The sequence below is a fragment of the Onychostruthus taczanowskii genome, unplaced genomic scaffold, assembly GCF_017590055.1.
Source record: "Onychostruthus taczanowskii isolate IOZ18803 unplaced genomic scaffold, ASM1759005v1 scaffold25, whole genome shotgun sequence".
Taxonomy (NCBI): Eukaryota; Metazoa; Chordata; class Aves; order Passeriformes; family Passeridae; genus Onychostruthus; species Onychostruthus taczanowskii.
Window position 1 is genome coordinate 7,398,824 of NW_024499796.1, and position 19,957 is coordinate 7,418,780.

The 19,957-nt window shown below is 48.2% G+C and overlaps 1 protein-coding gene across 1 annotated transcript; it reads left to right on the plus strand.

Annotated features, from left to right (window-relative positions):
- Positions 1-123: 123 nt before the first annotated feature.
- ADAMTS13 (ADAM metallopeptidase with thrombospondin type 1 motif 13) lies at positions 124-18,536 on the plus strand. The gene is made up of 29 exons (XM_041406685.1): positions 124-189; positions 485-551; positions 1,372-1,655; positions 1,798-1,939; positions 2,268-2,407; positions 2,976-3,059; positions 3,137-3,261; positions 3,516-3,662; positions 4,003-4,137; positions 4,645-4,795; positions 5,411-5,515; positions 5,947-6,098; positions 6,199-6,262; positions 6,772-6,898; positions 7,240-7,388; positions 8,734-8,854; positions 9,440-9,520; positions 9,780-9,961; positions 10,381-10,516; positions 12,088-12,217; positions 12,833-13,022; positions 13,260-13,377; positions 13,669-13,798; positions 14,645-14,849; positions 15,327-15,624; positions 16,094-16,240; positions 16,707-16,883; positions 17,208-17,392; positions 17,678-18,536. The coding sequence occupies exons 1-29, from the start codon at positions 124-126 to the stop codon at positions 17,834-17,836; spliced, it is 4,197 nt and encodes a 1,398-aa protein (XP_041262619.1). The 3' UTR covers positions 17,837-18,536.
- Positions 18,537-19,957: the final 1,421 nt, after the last annotated feature.

A 19,957-nucleotide genomic window follows, 5' to 3' on the forward strand; every position in this document is an offset into this window, starting at 1 on the left:
TCGGAGCGTGTTTGCTCAGAGGCTGTTTGCTCAAAGGCTGCTTTTGCTCTTCCCTTCCGCTCCACGTGATGCTTTGGGCCGAAAGCTCTCGGTGCTCGGCTCGGAGAGCTCGGCTCGTCCGGCATGACCGTCAGCTTGGCGCTGCGGGCGCTCGCCGTGCTCCCGCTGGGGCTGTGCTGGCTCCCTGAGGTGAGTCTGACCTCGCACCGGCCCTTCCAGGAACGCTGCCGGCCTTCTAAGAAAAGCTAAAAAAAATTTAAAAAAAGAAAAAGAAGAGGAGACGACGCGGTTCTAAGCCAAACTCCGTCCGAGGTCGCTAATCAGGAAGATAATCTGTTCTCTCCCTCGTGCAGCGAAGCCGTGAGGGTTTGGCGCTGGGGCGGCTGGGCTGTTGGCTGGCGTTCCTTCCAGCCCGGCTCCAGCGAAGGGAGAGCCTCCTGTCCATTTGGTTTTGCTCTTCCTCTTCTTCTTCTTCTTCTTGCAGAAATTGGTGGGCGCTTTGGATGCGGGAGATGTTCTGTCTTACTTTGGAACCAGCTCAGTGGCTGATGGTACGCAGGGCTCAGTGCCCCTCGGTTCAGAGCACACCTGGCCGCTGCTTTCTCACCCTGTGCGGCTGACAGGGCAGAGAACACTGATTAACAACCCCTGATTAACAGCCCCTGATTAACAACCCCTGAAATGACCAGCATTTGGTGTTTCTGAGTCCCAGTGCAAGCGAGACAATGTGGGTTTCAGTGTGAGTGGATGGAGGGATGTGTCAGAGCTTCAGATCTGCTCAAGGAAATGTGCTCGACCTCTTTGCACATTTCTGCTCAGTCCCCATTCTCTGTATTGGTGCTTTTCTTCTGATAAAAGCTTTAGACTAAGGGTAACTTTAAATACTTGTTAATTATTATGATTAATAAATGCACAAAGAGATTTGAATTCTGGGTCTGGATTGATGATAATTCAGAATAAAGATGTTTTGAAGTCTCAAATCCCTAATGGAAGGGTGTTGTCTCCTTGTGAGTTCACCTAGTGCTCATCCCAGTGTCTTTGTCTGCATTGTGATAATTCCCACTCAGAAATAATTAAAATCTGCAGGAACAAAACTGTCTCAGCCTTTTTTAGATGGACTGTTCTCCTTATTGGGAGAGGAGAAGCTGTAATAAATTCAGTGCCAGTTTCTGTTCCCAGTCAGATTATCCTCACTTTGGAATGCACAAAAACACAGAAATTCTCTGGCTGTTGGCACCATGACCCCAAGATGCCACAGTTGACCTTTGTAGGGAAATTTTTCCTGGGGAAATAGGCCTTACAGTGGGTTTTTGTGTATCAGCCTTTCTCATAACAGCTCCCCTTGTTCTGGTCTTGTTTCATTTCTTTCAGTACCTGAGTTTGTTGTGGCTGAGCCAGCTTGCCCTTGTCAAGAAGAACATTTTGGGCTGAGGCCCTGTCGGGTCCAGCACTGCTCCATCCAGGCCTGGGGGCAGCTCTATGCCTTTCAATTCCTCGAGGACCATGCCCTCCTGTCCTCCTCCTTTGTGAGCAGCCAGGTGGTGAACTCTTCCTTTGTTTTACTGAAGAGATTCCCAGGGAGCTGCTTTGCAGGTGGAAAATCCCTGCGGCCTCCTGGGGCCAGGAGCAGAGTCACTTACTGTGAAGGGCAGCTGGTGAGTATAAGCAGGAACAGCCTCTGGGGTGGCAGCTTCCTGCACCAAACTGTGTGAACCACCCACTGAATAAATCCTTGCCATCCCCATGGATAGCAAACGTCTTTGGAGTAACTCAGAGGTGGAATTTTATCTGCTTCAGCAAGGAGTGGTCACCGTGGGCGAGGAGAAGATTCACATCAGGCCAGTCAGGAGCAAAGATGTGGCTCTGCTGAAGGACCTCGGCTTCTCCAGCCCCCACATCCTCTTCAAAAGTGCTGCAGGAGAGGCAAAACCAGCCAGAGGTAACAGCCCTGCTGGAAAAGCTGTCTCCTGGAGCATTGCTTCCATGAGCTCAGAGGAAAAATTGGTGTTTACAAATACAGGAGCAGACCTGAAAAGGTTCCTCACCTCGCTGAGGTGTGCCCAGCGTGTCTGATGTGGCTGCTTGCTATTTTGATAGCACAGGTGTGCTGCTAAAGCTGCTGCCAGGTGAAAGACACCACCAGAAGTGGGAAAGCAAGGAGGAGTGGACTTGCAGCTGAGTTATTGCAGCCTTTGGGGAGAGGGAGTGGATCTGTAGGACCTTTTGTGGTGCATTTGAACCTCCTGGTGTCCCTCTGTGCTGTCCAGCAGGGTGGGCTCCTCCTCGCCTGCACAAGAGGGCTGAGGCAGCTGTCAAACACCTGGAGCTGATGGTGGTGGCAGGGCCAGATGTTTACTTGTACCACAAAGAGGACACGGAGCGTTACGTCCTGGCCAACCTGAACACTGTGAGTGCCTCTGGGCTTGGGGTCCTGGTACAGAGCACATGTGCAGGGCATTCCTCTGTGCTTCCCTGAGCATGAAATCCCCCAAATTCCCATGTACAAGGAGTAAAAGAAGATCTTAGAGGATTTAAAACCCACATAGAAAATGTAGCTCTTCATTTCATTACTCATGTTACAACACAGGTAGAGTTTTCTCACCCTGTTGCTTTCAGTGGGATTGAGTTAAATCCACTGAATCAGTCTTATATTTTACATTTCACTGTTTTATTTCTATTGCAGAATTTTCATTTCTCTTTTTGCTATTATTAAGAATTTTTCTGTGTGTGTGTACTGCAGAAAAGCCTGTAGCATTCACTCTACCCTATGAAACTTTTCATGCAGATTCTTCTCTCTGTTTCAGAGTATCTGACAGATCCAACCACTTCTCAACTCTTGACAGATTTATTCACATTTTTAGTGCATATGTTAGTGTTGTAGTTACCTTTGTAATGAGTGCAGCCCAGTTTTTGGGAACAGGGAGTGGGAGTCCCCAAGGCCCCTTGTTTATTGAATCCTTTCTGTCTCTTCTCAGGGAGCAGAGCTGCTCAGAGATGCCTCACTGGGGGCTCATTTCAGAGTTCACCTCATGCAGATGCTGGTTTTGAGAGAGCCAGAGGTAAGGGGAGGGCTGTGTTTGAGGCTTGCCCGAGCTCCAGGCTGTTTGGAACGTGCCAACGTGTGCCTTCCCTGCAGGCAGAGGTGAACATCACCACCAACATCACCTCCTCCCTCATCAGTGTCTGTGAGTGGAGCAAGAAGGTGAACCCCCAGAACGACTCTGACCCCCAGCACGCTGACATTGTCCTCTACATCACCAGGTGCTGAGCTCCCTGCCCTGGGAGGGACTGGGAAATAGGGTTAGGTTGTTTTATTCAGTTCTGCTTGTCTGAGGATGTTTGGATTTTTTAATGTGGAATCATCATAAAATTTGAGCAGTGGGCTCAAAAGAAATGTCAAAATGTCTTTGTGTCAAAAGAAATGTTAGATAGCTGGCAAGGCTCAGATAAATCCAGCTGGATGTCTAGACCTGGCTCTTTTAGCTGTGGGGTGTTCTTTCCTCTTTCCTCTTTAGGTTTGACCTGGAGTTGCCTGATGGGAACAAGGAGCTTCGTGGAGTGACTCAGTTAGGGGGAGTCTGCTCCTCCTTCTGGAGCTGTGTCATTACCCAGGACACTGGCTTTGACCTTGGAGTCACCATAGCCCATGAGATTGGGCACAGGTCAGTAGGAAACTGCCAGAGCAGCCCAGCAGGTTTTATTCAGGTGAAAACATCCTCCAGCTTAAGGAAAGAAGCCAAAGGACCTCTTGACATAAAAGGGAATTCCCCATGGATTATTCTAACCCTTTTGGTCATCATCATGGATTATTTCGGAAAGAGTTCCTTGAATTTCTTGCATTCCTGCATGTCCTGTGACAATTGGAAGCTGCAAAGAGGAGAGAAACTCTGTGTGACAACAGAAGAAGGAAGGGCTGCAGAGGGAGCTCAGTCCTTGCTTAGAGAAGGGAGGCTCCAGCCTCTGGGTTTCCTCTTCTCAGGGCTCTGTGCTGCTTCTTTACAGCCTTGGCATTGCCCACGATGGAGAGGGGAATGTGTGCAGCAGCAGTGGTTACATCATGGGCTCAGCAGGAAACCACAACAGCATCGACCTCACCTGGTCTCCGTGCAGTCGGGAGCAGTTCCTGGCTCTTGTCAGGTAAGGGAATGGTTGAGTTCTTCAGCTCCCTGTGCTGGGAACTTAGGAGAGAAAAACTCAAAGAATAAAAAAGTTTCTGGAAAAACGAGGAACAGTGAAAAGCTTGGGGTTTGTTTATTTCTTAGCACTTGTTGCTGAGGTTAAACCCAGTTTTTGCTTCACGTAGCTGGAAGTGGCTTTGGTTGGTGCCTGACGTGCCTGGGCTGGGTTGGATTTCTCAGACACTGGCTCAGCCTGCACATTTTATTTACAACATCAGAGCATCCAGGCACTGCAGGCTGTGCTGGCTGGGTGCAGGACAGGAATGGGATAGAACTCCAGCAGCAGGGAACTGTGAGAATCTCCAGGCAGCTGCTGCAACTAAATCCATCCCAGCCCACAGCGAGCATGTGTTGTCTGGGAAAGCAGCAGCCAACTCCCAGAGAGAAACTCAGCACAAGTCTGCAAACATGTCCTTGTCCTCACTACCCACAGCTGGGAAAGTGTTATTCCTCATGTTTCTATCAGTACAGGCCAAACAAGCTGCTTGAATGACCTGCCGGACATGGACGGCAGCATCCCGGGGTGGAAGCCTGGCTTGTACTATGGAGCAGATGAGCAGTGTAAAATTGCCTTTGGGAGTGTGGCCACAGCTTGCACCTTTGCTGACACCAATGTTGTAGGTAGAAAGTTTGTTTGTCTTGCTAAGGGCAGCTGGGAAATGTTCAGGAGCCAAAATTCGGAAGAACTGGCTGGCAGCGTTTTTATTCTGAAGGGATTGAAGGTGCTTTTCTACCAAAGATTTCTTGGCAAAGCTTTCAGAATGTTTCCCTTCTCTTCATCACTTCCTTCCTCCACGTAAATCTCCTGTAAGGTTTACACAGGGTGCTGTTGTGCACAGCTGGCAGTGCTGGGTGCACCCACTCAGGGTCCTGCCTTGGGGAATTTTTGTTCACTGGATTCCTCCAGCTTCCCTGCCATGGCTCAAATCCCTTTGTCTGGGAAGCACAGCGTGTTTAATAGCTGCCATCTGGACATGTTTTGTTAATGAGGAAACACTAAGGTGGGTGAAACTTTAATTGCTTCAGTTGATCATCTTCCAGCATTACAGCTGGTGATCACTATAGTGAGGATCTTTTGACTTGCCCACAGCTGTTGCGTAAAAGCAGGAAAAATGAAGGAATTTGCATTGTTGGGTGTCAAGGAGAAAACCTGGAGCATGCCCTCTTTACACTTTTGGTTCTGTGTTGTTGAGCCTGACTCCCTGAACTCCCTGATTTTCTTGTCACACCAGGACATGTGTAAAGTTCTCTCATGCCATGTACAGCCAGCAGACAAATCCAGCTGTACTCGGCTTCTGGTGCCCCTCCTGGATGGAACTGAGTGTGGGATCAACAAGGTAAGGAGGCTCCCACCAGGACTGGGTATGGGGGCTGTGGGGCTCAGGCAGCAGAGCTCTGTCAGTGTCTGAAAGGTAGCTGGCACTCACTGCCCCTTGGCCAGGGAGCTGAAACCAGTCCTTAACTGGTACCATTATGTCCTGATCTTGGTCTTTCCACCTTGTCTTTTTCTCTGGAGTTGCTTTGCAGTTCTATAGCCTGATATCTGAGCCCTCCTTCTACTTGAAATGACCTGTATGCTCTTTGCTTTGACCCCAGCCTCATGTTAGACCCTAATTAGGAAGGGGACTCTTCAACCTCGTGTCAGAAGGTGCCTCATTCACCTTGGGACTCTGTTACTGACCTCCCAAAGACAGGGACTTGTGCCAACCTTTTAGATCCCAGCCCTGCTGTGTTCTCTGCTGCCAGCTCTGTGTGTTCTTGTTCCTAGTGGTGCTCCAAGGGTCAGTGCAGCTCTCTGGAGGAACTGAACCCCATGGCTGTGGTCCATGGGCACTGGTCTGCCTGGAGCCCCCTGTCCCCCTGCTCCCGCAGCTGCGGCGGGGGCGTGGTGCTGAGGCAGCGCTTCTGTAACAACCCCAGGTGAGATGTGGGCACCTGCCTGTGCTCAGGGCCTCAGGGATGAGTCTTCCTCTTTGCTTGGGACAAACCTGCCTCTGTTGAGGAATTCTGTCATTTCCAGGCCTGCTTTTGGGGGGCAGGAGTGCCACGGTGCCAGCATGCAAGCAGAGATGTGCAATACGCAGGTAATGGAGCTCAGCAGCATCTGAACTTCTGTCTCACTGTTGGGCCCTTTGAGGGATGGGTGTTTTGTGACTGTCCTTCCCACAGCTGACTGCTCTGGTAAAGATCTGGTGCACAGCCTCCATCTGTCTGACAGCAGGAGAGGTATTTGTGCCATGGAAGGCAGCAGGATTATTTAATAGCATTATTCACACGTAATGAAGCATTTTCTCTATGCCCCATAGCAGGACAGATGCTGAGAAAATAGTGACTCACAATGGTTTTCTTCAGATGGGCTTTCTTGTATTGTTCCTGTTTTCCTTATCTATTTCTTTTGTATAAATTGCAAAGATATCAGCTTCCGAGCACAATTCTCTGCATATCCTGCAGCCTTGCTTTAAAGTGGTTTTCTTTCTTTGCAGTTGTTTGGGTGTTTTAATTACCAGGCACTGCATTTTGCCTTTAGCTAGAGGGTTGAATGTCAGTGCTCAGTCACTTCCTTTCCTTACACAATTATCTCTCTGGGATCCAGGCCTGTCTGATCACCCAGCAGGACTTCATGGCTGAACAGTGTGCAGCAACAAATTTAAAGCCACTGTACCTTGATGTAGAAGCACCATCCTTTTATACCTGGACTTCTGCTGTTGGCTTTGCCAAAGGTGAGGAATGTCTGGAACCCCAGTTTGTGCTCATGGACCTCTGTACATTGGAATGAAAAGGCTGTTCCACTGAGTGGTTTAGTTTTCACATGAAACCTGGGTGCTTTTTGAGAGATCATAGAATCACAGAATGGTGTGGGTTGGAAGGGACCTTAAAACTCATCCCACCATGGCAGGGACAACTTCCACTATCCCAGGTTGCTCCAAGCCCTGTCCAGCCTGGCTTTGGACACTTCCAGGGATGGGAGTCCACAACCTCTCTGGGTTTTTTCCCATTGCTTGATGAGCAGCCACGTGCCTTCCTGAAAGAATAACTCCTTCCTTGTGCCTGCCTGCTCCAGGGGACCTGCTGTGCAAGCACATGTGCAGGGCTGTGGGCAAGGAGTTCATGGTGAGCCGCGGGGACAATTTCCTGGATGGAACCAGGTGTGAGCAGGATGACACAGAGCACCACGGGGATCTCCATCTGTGTGTCATGGGGAGATGCAGAGTAAGTGACTGGGGAGTCCAGGTGAGCCCCTGGCAGGTGATCTGCACCACAGGACTCAGGGGAAATCCTGCTAGGAAAAAACAAAATGTCCCAAACAACAGAGCGAGCTCTTCTCAGAAGAGTTTTCTTCTTGGTGTGTTGGATGGAATCCAAAAATCTACTGTTCTGTCTGTGCATCCAATGCCCTCTAGATGAGACATTCTGCTAATTATGCAGTAAACACACAGGGCTGTTCATCCCTAATCCAAGAAGCAATTGGTTTATGTGTTGGTGGAGAAGACATCATTAGCTGCTCAGCTTGCCTGCTGTAATTAGCCCCATAAAATGCTGACTGTCTTGGAGGGAAGTTCCGTGGCTTGAATCACTGTGTCAGTGGCAAGATAAGGAGCAAAACCTGGGCATCACAAGTTGACAAATTGATTTTTGGAGTATTTCTGATCAAAACTGCAGTCTAGCTTGTGGAGTTTTTTCCTGGATTGGACCTGAGGAAGGCATTCTTTCCTGATGACCTTGGACACAACTCCCCCGCGCCGTCTGCATTTTAGGAACTGCTCAGTGCTGACCCGGCTGGATGTTTTCTGTTGTTTCTTTACATTCCCAGAATACTCCTTGTAAATTTTATGTTTTTCTCATTATCCTCGTGCTCACCATGTTTTGTGAAGTGTTTCCCCCCTTGAACAGCAGAGGGTGTAGGCACAACCTGTTCTGATTTTGGCTCTTTCATTGGCAGCAGTGATAAATATGCATGTTATGGCAGCTTCCAAGGCCTGGGATCAGTGGCTGCAGCATAAATTCAGCAGTTGCACATGTTTTGCTGTTAAGCCTGCTGAGATCCTCCTGTAGCTTTGTGTAAATTAGTCTTGTTCATGGGAATGGGGATAGAATCTCTCTTCTGAGTTCCATGGCACTGAAGTGATGTGAGCTAGGTTTGGCTTTGGAGTCTGGGGAGCTGAAGATTCCTTTAGAACCTGCCATTCATGTTTACTGTCCTCTTGGGCTTTTGTTTTTTCCTCACTTCCTCCCTCCCTCCAGAAAGAGTTCATAGAAGAGAGCACAGAGCTTTGGGTTTAGGTCACAGGAGAGATTTTTTGGGCTGCTTCTTATGGAAAAGAAAATGTCACAGTTACTGACAGTTGTGCTCTCAGCTAAGACCTCCCAGTCCCTGGCTTTGCACGCTGCTGCCCAGTGGCAGCTCTTGGTACAAACACAACTTTTCCTTTGTTGTCTTCCTAAATCCAGATCCCAAAGGGAAAGGGCAGTTTCAGGAACACAGCAATGTTGCTTTTGCTCTCTTGTTTTCTCAGAGCAAGCCAGGCTGACAGGCTCTCCCCTCTGCTCCCCTCAGGCATTCGGGTGTGATGGCCAGATGGGCTCCAGGAAGGCCATGGATCCCTGCAAGGTCTGTGGGGGTGACAACTCCACCTGCACCAAAGTGAGTGGATCCTACACAGAAGGGAAAGCTGAAGGTGTGTAGTCCTCCCCCTCAGGCTCTGTTTGTGTGCAGTGTTCCAAATCTTCTTCCTTCTCCCTTCTGCTTCTGCTTGGTTTTATTTTATGGAGGGTATGGAGATGAGTTTTGGGAGATGGGCAGAATGCCTTTTTTTGGTCATAATTCTCTGGATGTGGGTCAGAAATGTAACTGTTTGGGAAGTCCCATAAATTATTGAGAGCTGGGGGCGATACCAGATCACAGAATCATAAATATCCCAAGGGATCCACAAGGATCATTGGGTCCAGCTCCTGGCTCTGCCCAAGACATCCCACCACGTCCTTGAGAGTGTTGTCCATGCTTCCTGCTTTGTTAAACTTGGGAACTGGTCTGGCTCTTGCAGTCTTATGGAGAGATTAGCAGAGAGCCTAAAAAGAACCACAGAAATGTGAGAACAGGACACAGAATGCAGCTCAGCTGCGTTTGCTGTGTCACCATCACGGTGTTCAAGGCAAGGAGCAGGCTCAGGGTGAATTTAGGAGTTGAGCTGCAGCCCCCATCCTTTCCCACAGCGTTTCAGTGATGGAAGGTGACCACATCTTTCTCCTTTCCACCCTTCCAGAGTATGTGACATTCCTGTCCCTGCCCTACAACACCACCTCAGTCCATGTCACCAACAGGAGGCCTCTCTTCACACACCTGGGTGAGTGGAATGAAAAGGAGAGGAGGGGATACAGGCAGGGCTGAAAGGAGCTTGTGCAAACAAAGAAATGGAATTTTTGGTGCTGTATTTTGCTTGTGGGATGTTCTCCAGTGGGAAGCTGTAGGAGCCATGCTCCATGGGATGCCAAACTTGCATCAAACTGGTTCCTGCCAAGTGGGCAGCCAGCAGCTGCCAGCACCAGGGGATCCTGGTGACTACATCATGTCTCTTAACCTCACTGCTCCTCTGGCTTCTCCAGCTGTGAAGGTTAAAGGAGAGTATGTGGTGGCTGGAAAAGGAAAAATCTCTCTGAATGTCACCTACCCATCAGTTCTGGAGGACAAGCAGATCAAGTACCAAGTGTTCCTCACCCAGGAAAACCTGCCAAGCCTGGAGGAAATCCATGTGGATGGGCCAACACAGGAAGAAATTGAAATACAGGTGAATTAAAGCAGCAGAGTTGGAAGGGGGCCAGTCAGAAGTGGCCTGGTTTGGGTGGCTTTGCTGCAGAATCTAGGTGTGGTGATTCAGGTGACTCAGTGCCCAAGGCTGGTGTTCACTGAAGAGTGATGGGGTTGCTGTTCTTGGGAATGGCTGGGGGTTGGCTCCCCACAAGCTTCCTGCAGGTCTGGGGGTGATTGTGTGGGGAGAACCACACTGAGTTAAACCTTCTGCTTGGCTTAGTCACTTTCAGTGCCCAGAATTCACAGGATGGGTGCTCTGACTGATCTGGCTGGGACTGAGGCACTGCAGTGAGGCTCAGGACTGGATGGAAAGAAGGGAAACTGGCTTCTCCTTCCTCCATCCTAAGAAATAAATCCAAGTTTTCTTCTGCACTGACCACAGTTTTTCCTTCCCAGGTCTACAGGAGGTACACAAAAGAATATGGCAATGCCACCAACCCAGACATCACCTTCAGCTACTTTGTCCCCAGAGAGAACCTGACCTATCTGTGGGTTCCTCAGCAGGGCCCATGTTCAGTGACCTGTGGGGAAGGTGAGGCAGCAGGACTCAGTCTTTACTTTTTATGGAGACTTCTCCTTTGGTCTGAACTGAATTTCAAAGCAGATTGCTGGAAATGATTGCTAGTGTTCAACTGAACCAAAAAAAAAAGTGGTGGAGCTTTTGAATTAAATTCACTAATCAGCAAATGAGCTGAATCATCAAAATGATACTGAAAATGTTTGATCACATAGCAGATTTTTAAATAGGTTTTAACTGAACTCTTGGATTTAAGACTAAATAATTTTCTCAGATTTTTCAAAGTTACTGAAGACTGTAATTTGAAGTTGGCTAAACATCAGAAGTCTGAGACCAAAGGGATATCTGGTATCTAACTAAAGCCTCAGAGCTAATTATGAAACTTCCTTCTTTGAATTCTATTCCTGTGCCATGGCTAATCCTTTCTGTCTCCCTAAAGGAATCATAATGCAGATTGTAACAGTTCACTCTGATAGATGGCCTGACATCTTGTTTACCAGATAATTCAGATCACACTGTCAGGCCTCTCAAGAATTCTGTGACAAGGATTTAGAAAATGCATTAATGAATATTTATGCAAGTCAATCTACACAACTAGTTATGCCTGGAGAGCTTTTCTCCAGCAAATCCCTCAGGTGAAGTGATTGCTGAAACCCTGAAGGAAAGAGCTCAAACTGCTCCAGAGCCTCCAGCTAATGCAGCCACAAACAGAAAAAAGAATGAGAAACTCAGGACTTAAAATAACAAAAAGTTGGGAATCTGGGCTGAAATTGCACCTTGAGAGCTGAAAGTGATGCACAGCCCTCCTCAGCAATAGTCATTATTTGAAAACAAGGAGGGTAGAGCAAAGATAAGGCTGCTGATGGATTCTGGACATTTGGTGCTCAGGGTCATGCTGCTTGAGATTCAGAAGAGCCTGGCTCTCCTTGTAGCCCATTCACTGAGACTCCTTTTAGCTTTGCTTGTAATTTCTTCGAGTTTGACTTTTCATCTGCTTTGCTTTTTGTGTTCATTATTGTTAAAAGTCTTCTCTATAGCTGTAGCTTATGAATATTTCATTCCTTGCCTGCTGCAGGCACTGGAAGTCTCCAGTTTCTCTCCCAGTGCCTCTGGTTTTGGCTGCTGCAGATGCCTTTGAGGAGGTTGGTGCAGTTTGAGCACGAGGGCTGTGTGATGACATTACCTGGTCACTTCTACACAGTGGCATTTAAAACCAGCTCCCTCCTAGAGCCTATTTGCTGTCCCTCATCAGTCAGATCATTAGAAGTAATTTGTTCCAAATTATGATTGATATCTTTGTTCTTTCAAACAGCCAGTTTAGAGCAACCTTTCCATTTTGGCAGTGGGTTATCAATCAAACTTCTCCTCTGCTGGGGTGCTCACCTTGGAAAATCACTTTAAAACTCTTGAGGGAGGTTGTATCACAAAAAGAAGTTTGTGTGCTTGCAGGAAGTCTGAATTCCCACACAGCCCATTTTCTTACCCAGGTGATGAAGTAAAGCAAAATCACTGCAACATCCTTCCATAACAGAGAGGAGCTGTTCACTTTGGTTGTAACTTCAATTCCTTTTCCTTTTGTGTCCCAGGGGTGCAGCCAGTGGCTCACGTGTGCTTTGATCAGACCAAGAATGAAGTAACAGAGGATCAGAGGTGTCTGGAGCTGCCACAGCCCCTCCCAGAGCACAAGCCCTGTGCCATGGAGCCATGCCTCTACAGGTTGGTGATCCTGGGAGCTCAGCTCAATTCCTGCCTTGCTCTGCCACTTAACTCAGGCTCTGTATTTGTGTTGTCATGTCAAAAAGAAAAAAAAAAAAAAGAGAAGTAGGAAGTAGTTTCCTCCTAATTATAACGAGGTAGCAGATCCCAAACCATGTTCTGTCCTTCCTGGTCCTGTGAGATAATTGAGATGTCAGCTGAAGGAATGGGAAATAGTCCTTCAATATTTTACAGTAATCTGCTAAATGAAGATATTTAAGGGCATATCCAGAAGAAGATGCCTCTCACATCCTTTCCAAGATGGTGCCAGCAAAGAGGGTTGACCCTTGTGTTGATTTTTTGGGAAGGAGGACCAAGGGCCAAGCCTGCCCTGACATTGCCCTCAGAGACCTTTTAGTATTCAATAAAAAGTGATGGCACTGTCAACTATAGCCTATAGCTTAGGTGCTTTTAGTCCTAGAAAGGACTTAAACTGTCCTCTCAGTCACATCCAGACAAGGCTTTTGAAACAGAGAAGCTGAACACTCTGCATGACCCATTTCTGTAAGCAGTTCTGAGTAATAAACCTCCCTGATGCAGATGGGAAATGGGGTGATGCAGCTGCCTCCCATTTAGGTGGAAGTTGTCTCAGAGAGATGAATGCTCTGCTGTCTGTGGGACTGGAGTTGCCCAGCAGAACCTGACCTGTGTGCAGTTCCATGATGGCCTGGAGACTGTGGTGGATGACAGCCTGTGCCCAGCAGAAGAAAAACCCCTCTCCCTTGTGCCCTGTGTGGTCAATGTCTGCCCTTTGGGCTGGGACAAAGTGAGTTTGCTGCCTTGGCTTTTCAGGAGCCTCACTGGGAGCTTTGCACTTTTATCCAGCAGTTAAGAACCACCAGCTTACTCCTGGAGCCTGGAGGGTTGTTTATACCACTGCTCTGCCCAGTTAAGAGTTCATCCTGTCACTTTAGACAGCTCCCTCCCTCTTTAATATGCTGCTGGATCCCTCAGTTCCTCGTGGTGGTTTGTTTAGGGCAGCTGTTTTTTGCTCTGTTCTGAGGAGGAAGATGCACGTTTACTTCAGCCTCTGGAGTCACTTGGGCATGTCCAGCTGGAAAATCAGACTGTCTATGTCTGGAGCCCTGTAGCTGGGGAGTGTTCTGTCTCCTGTGGTAGAGGTGAGGCCTTTTTTGTGCTGCAGGGAAGTGTTGCTTGGCTGTAGGTGTGAGTTCAGTGCCTGGGAACCTCGGTCTTTCCCCTTCTGCAGTTCCAAGAGTAGCTGTGATCACAGTTATTTTTTTGGAATAACTGGAGGGTGGTCTGGCTGTGCTTCAGAGCTGGGGGGGATGAGTGCAGTAAGAGTGCCATGCTTGGGCAGTTTGCTTGTTTTGTACATGCAGATGTGACACTTCTGACCTATTTTCAACCCTTGCATCCAAACCACACAGTCAGATTGCTTCCCTTCCTAGGTAAGGCTCAGCTGCACTATGTTTGTGTGGCTTTTGACACCAAAGAAGAAACCCAGGAGGAAAACTGTCAGCCAGTGCCAAAGCCAGAGAGCAGGGTGGAAGTCTGTGATCTCAACCCCTGCCCACCAAGGTAAAGCAGTTACCAGGAGACAATGAGACAGTGAGGAGTTCTTTCTTTCTCTCTCTGTCTGCAGGGACATGGTAAAGGAAGGGTCAGGCTACTCTTCCCTTCTTTGGAAGCACAGCCAGCTGCAAAAACTGTAGCACTGCTCCATACTCAACAAACTCAGAGTCTTTCCTGTGCTGGTACATCTCAGACAGAAATCAGTGTAGTCCTCAGAGTCTCAGTCCAGAGAAAAACTGAAGACCTCTTGATCCCTTGTTACTCTGGGGAAGCAGGAACAAATCTGTAGTTGCAAAAGGTGGTGACACATTTGCCAGCTGTACAGTTTCCACAGAGCATCAAGGAAAGTAGCAAGAATTAAATATTCTCAGAATCTGGAACAGCTGCTGTGAAAACTGAAGGAAATGCATTGCACTTTCCTTAGGATTTGTGGTGAGCTTGCCCTGCCCTATTTGCTGTAGGACTGGAAAGTTACTGCAACTTTTCTTACAGGATGCCACTCCCAGGGCCTCTGGGTCTGATCCTGATCTGAGAGTTCAGGGGTGTGTGTGTTTTGGAGGGAGATAAGATTGTCTCTACAGTTAAGTCTGTGTGTGTCACTCTGGGGAGGGCAGTGATGGACGCAGAGTAAGATTCAGTGTGGGTTTGAAATCTGTGGGCTCCTGGCAAAACGGGAATGCCCTCTGTATCCAACTCCAAAGCTGCCCCAGGCTGCATTCCAAGCACCATAGACCATGTGAAGCAGAGAATGAAGAAGGAGGAAGGGTGAGGGAGCTGCAGTGCCTTTTCTGCAGCGAGAGACAGGGTGGGGATCCATCACTAACTCACTTTTTGTGTTCCCTGCCCTGTCAGGTGGAAGGTAACCCCAGCTGGGCCCTGCTCCTCCAGCTGTGGGCTGGGCTTGGCAGTGCAGCTGGTCACCTGTGTGCAGACCCTCCATGGCCAGGAGGTCTTGCAGGAGGAACATTTGTGCCCTGTGGCAGAGAAGCCCCTCACCAGTGTCCCCTGTGTCATCCGCACGTGCTCTTACGAGTGGAGCTTCAGCGAGTGGTCAGAGGTACCTGCTCCCCTTCACATGCAGAAATTTTCCACCTTTTCCTTCCCTAGAGGCTGCAAGGGAGAAATACCAATTTCTGCCTTGTCTGTTGGCTTCCCACAGAAATGCTAAACTCTTTCCAGGGGTGTTTTCCATCCTTTCCACTGCCCTGTGTTTAGCAGCCGTAGGTTTGCTTCCCACCTTCCTCAGCTCAAGTTTTGGCTGCAGCTTAGAAATGGTTTTGGCATGTTTTCTCCTGGAGTGCAGATATTTTGGGATTTTTTTAGGAAGTGGTTCTGCAATTTAAATATATAGTTTGGAAGGTCCCCTGGAAGGTGGGGCATCTTGTAGCTGATGGAACAAGAGCACTGACAGGGCAAATTGTAGAAGAGCATGAGTGAACCCCCCCCCAGATCATGCATGAGCTTATCAATTCATTTATTTCCAAAGACCACCTGGAATGCAGGGATAAAAGCCTGTGGGTTTGTTCTTCTGCAGTGTTCAACATCCTGTGGGAATGGCATTCAGACCAGGCAGGATTTCTGCCTCAGCTCTCTGACCCACAAGGCTGTGAACCCCCTTTTCTGCCGGCACTTCCCCAAGGCCATCGTGGTGCGTGGCTGCTCTGCAGGGCCCTGTCCTGAGCAGGAGGGGACCCAGTCCCCTGGGGCAGAGCTGCAGCCAGTGACACCAGCCACACAACTGCCAACAGCTGCAGCTGCCCCAGAGCACAGACACAAGGACCTGGATGTGCCTCTGTCTGCTGGACCCCGGGAGCAGACAAAGCCCAGTGGAGGTGAGGAGGACACGGCCAAAAGGAGCTTCTTGTGTGCAGCTGGGCTGTGGGGATCCTGCTGCCAGACAGGGACAGGAGCATGGGAGGGAATACATCTGGCTGGGAGGGAAAACCTGCTGTTCCAGCACATCCATGTTACCTGAGCTAGGAACAAAGACTTGCTTCCCTGTGCTTGCCAAAACTCCTGTGACCTGGGAGCCTGTGGGACAGCAGCTCAAGGCTTCAGGGAGTATTTAGACAACTCTCTCAGGCACATGGTGTGATTCCTGGGGTAGTCCAGTGCAGGGCCACGAGCTAGATTTTGGTGATCCTTTTGTGGGTCCCTTCCAATGCAGGATGTTCTGGGATCCTGTGGCTCTTCCTGTGCTTTACCCAGAATATGCAACCTTTTGTGTTCATTGTGCCACAAAGGGAACTGTTTCCCTGTATTTCCTTCTGGGTGTGTTTCTCACCTGTCTCTGCTGTCCAGGTGTCTGTGGAAACCTGTTTCTCAATGCCACTGGCATCATCAACATGACAGGCGTGGAGAGCAGGGACTGCACGGTGGCCATTGGGCGTCCCCTGAGGGAGGAGATCTCAGTGACCATCCTGGAGAGCTCCCTCAACTGCACTGCAGGTACTGCCTGGAGCTCTGGGGTCCAGCCTGGCCCTTTGGCAAAGCTGCATCTCAAGCTGCACCTTTTCTGATGCCTTGAGAAGCTCTGGCTGCCTCAGAGCCTCTGTAGTCTCTGAAACCATTTTACTGAGTTTTTCTGTAACACCAAGTTGTTGGCAGATGGAAGAAAATGAAGATGCTGCTTGTCCTCCCCTCACACAGTGGTTTCCTACCTGTTTTGTTGGTAGATAAGAGAAGAAAGGAGCTTATGGGGTTAAAGAAGCTCCTTGTTTTGGCCTGTTATAAAACTAATGTACCCTCTAGCTGGAATCAGCAGTTAGATTAGTTAACTGGCCTGTTCTCATGACAGATTTTGATAAGATAGAAACAAGATGCAGAAATTACTTGATTCCAGACCTGTCTAAGAGAGATTTTGGCTTTAACTTAAAAGAAAAGTGTTTCTAGGCCCTGTGCTCATCTGTTCCAGGTGAGATCCTGCTGTTTTCTGGGCGAATGATGTGGCGGACAGGCTGCAGGAAGCTCACTCTGTCACTGATAAATTCCAGAACCAACACACTGATTGTGAAACAGCGTGTTGTGCTGCCAGGAAACGGGGTCATTCTGCAGTACAGCAGCAGAACTGCAACCAAAAAATATTACCAAGGTACTGTACTGAAAGCTTTGCTCTTGTTTTAGATTAAGCCCACAGAGTTCCATGAATGGTGCTTGCCTATGGAAATCTATGGAAACCTTGCTTCATTTTTAGCAGCTAACAATGCCCTTCTTGAGGAGTGTTGGATTCAGTATCAATTGTGGACTCCCCCTTTGTTTTAAAGCAAACCCCCATAGGTATTTGCTGATGCTTGAAGGCCCCCAGCTGAAAATCCCTAAATAAACTGTTCTGCCTGTGTTTCATTTAAATGATTTCTTCCTTGGAGGTGCTGGATACTTCTCTAAGCTATTTTTTCTTCTCCTTTTGCCCTGTCAGACTGTGACCAGCAGCTGTTTGGCCCCCAGGGTGAAATAGTGAATCCTGTGCAGTTTCCTGAGGGGAGGCAGGGGGTGGTGTGCCGGACTTTCATCACGGTGGCTCCGCGGCAGCGCATCTCCATCCGTGCCCTCAGCACTGACCTGGGCCCTGGGGGCAACCACACTCACTTCAACTACATCCTGGTGAGGAGGCAGGAACCCCAGTGGGATGATTGGGATGGGAACAAACCCATCTTCATTAGAGATTTCCACCCAGATGCACAGTTCAGTCACAAACCAGGGCCTGGGATCTCTGTTGTGTTCCCATCTCTGATGGGAATGAGAATTTCTGATATCTACTGTATTTCTTCTAACCTTTGTAGCGCAGCTTTTCCCTGAGTCACCAATCTGCAAGTCTCCAGTATTTTTTAAGCACTTATTTCATGTCTATCCTGCTGAGGTAAAATGGTTTGGTTTTTCTTCCTGCAGGTCCGAGATGTCAGCACCATGAAGACGGTGGTGTTCCATGGGAAGCAGCAGTTCCTGTGGCAGTCAACAGGAAGCCAAGCTGAAATTGAATTCCATGAGAATGTTAAGGATCACAGAACCCATTTCTGGGCTGAATATCATGCTATTGAACGTAAATAAAAGCACTGCCCTGAGAGAAGCCCAGCTGGTCACTGCTACCTGCTCACAGCACATATTTAATCTTCTTGTGACTGCTTCCTCATCTGTTGAGTAAAAACAATGTCTGGTGACTCCTTTGGGATCTCAGTCTTGATAAAGATCATACAAAACACATGTAACCCCCAAATATTTAGCAAATCTTCCTCATATGGATTTTCTGATTTGGTTGGCATTAATGCACTTTACATGTCTGTAGGAGGTGACTTGGGCACTGGAGTGTCAGGGTCCTGCCTCTGTAATGTGGTGGGACCTTTTAAGAGAGTCATTTGATTTCTTGGTGTTCCAGTATAAAACTCTGTACACCACAACTAATGTTTTAGCCATTAAACTCACCCTCTTGCAGTGTAAATGCCCCTCAAAACTGAGGCACAGTGAAGTTCTGGAATGGAGTAAAGAAGGCAGAGATGTGTATGAGGATAAACTGCCAGCACAAAGGGATGTGTGGGGTGGGCAGTGCCACCCTGGGACAGGTCACTCAAAGCTTGAATGTTTTCAGAAATTGGCTGAACTGAGGCACTGCTGGGCAAGCCCTGGTGACAGCTGGCTTATGTGGGAGGACTAAATGACATCCTGAGGTGCCTCCCCAGCCACCCTTTCTGGAGTTCTACTGTTGGATATCTGACAGTGACACCACCACTTCTTTTCTGTGAGAAAATAAAAGAATTAATGCCAGGTTTGATGCAAAGTCTGACTTATTCAGATAAGAACAGCAGCTGTGCTATCAATCTGTATCTTCATTTGACAAGAAGTGTGGTTGAGGCTGCATGGACAAGCTGTGGCAGGAAGAGGGATTTTAGAGCAGTGGCAAATATTCACACAAGCTTCATTTAAATGAATTTTTTAGGTTATTTCTCTTTTTTAGTATCTTGAACATTGGGCTGTGCTTTGGTCCAAATCTGTCATCCTCCTCAAAATCACAATATACTGCTTCAAGGGTCTTTTCTGCACCTGGAGCCTGGCTGGACACATCTGCACTTGCTCTTCATGCTGGATGCAATAAATGGTTCTGCCTGGGCAGTTTTAACCCTGCTCCTGCTTTCTCTCAATTGGATTCTCTGACATCCTTCTACAACCACAAATACTTTCTTAATTAATAGCTGTTTTTTTGCTGGTTAAACCTGGACTTTTTTGCTTGCCAGCCTCCAGATTTACGTTCCATTCCTGAAGGAGCCAGAAAATAGATTCCTGAAGTGAGATCCTCGAGGAGCTGGATACATCAGCTATCCCTCTGCAGTGCGTGGGTGATGCAGGCCCTGGGCCTTCATTTCCTGTCTGACAGGAGATGGTAATGAAAAGACATCCTTTCCTTAATCCCTTTTTTGTAACCTTTTAGCAGATGGGATCTGTCTTCCCACTCTGCTCTGGATCCCAAGTCTCACTGCTATTTATTGTTCCAGATTGACTGTGCAGAGCTGGGCTCTGCTCGTGTTCCACGTTCATCTGCACAAAATGCAGCTGTTGCCTTCCTCATTTAGGAGAGTTCAGGGTGTTCCCCTGTCCCATTTGGACACCACCAGCTCGCCAGCTGGGGCATCTACTTGCAAAGTGCAACTTCTGCTCCCATTTTTAGGGAGAAAACCTGATTCCAGTCACATAAGGGGAGTGCGACTCTCTTATCTGGAGAGCAGAATTTTGCAACAGCGTTCAGTTCCCGTCAGCGTGAGGATTCCTGTTTCCCTTTCTGGAAAAGCAAACACTAAATGTTAAGGATCACTAAGGAACACTAAATGTTAAGGATCACCGGGATCACTAAGGAACACTAAATGTTAAGGATCACTGGAATCACTAAGAAACACTAAATGTTAAGGATCACTGGGATCACTAAGGAACACTAAATGTTAAGGAACACTAAGGAACACTAAATGTTAAGGATCACTAGGATCACTGAGGAACACTAAATGTTAAGGATCACTAGGATCACTAAGGAACATTAAATGTTAAGGATCACTAGGATCACTGTGGAACACTAAATGTTAAGGATCGCTGGGATCACTAAGGAATACTAAATGTTAAGGCTTGCCTGGATAACAACACCCAGTTGTTCCCGGGGCCATCCAGAGCTGGTGTGAGGTGCGTGGCCGT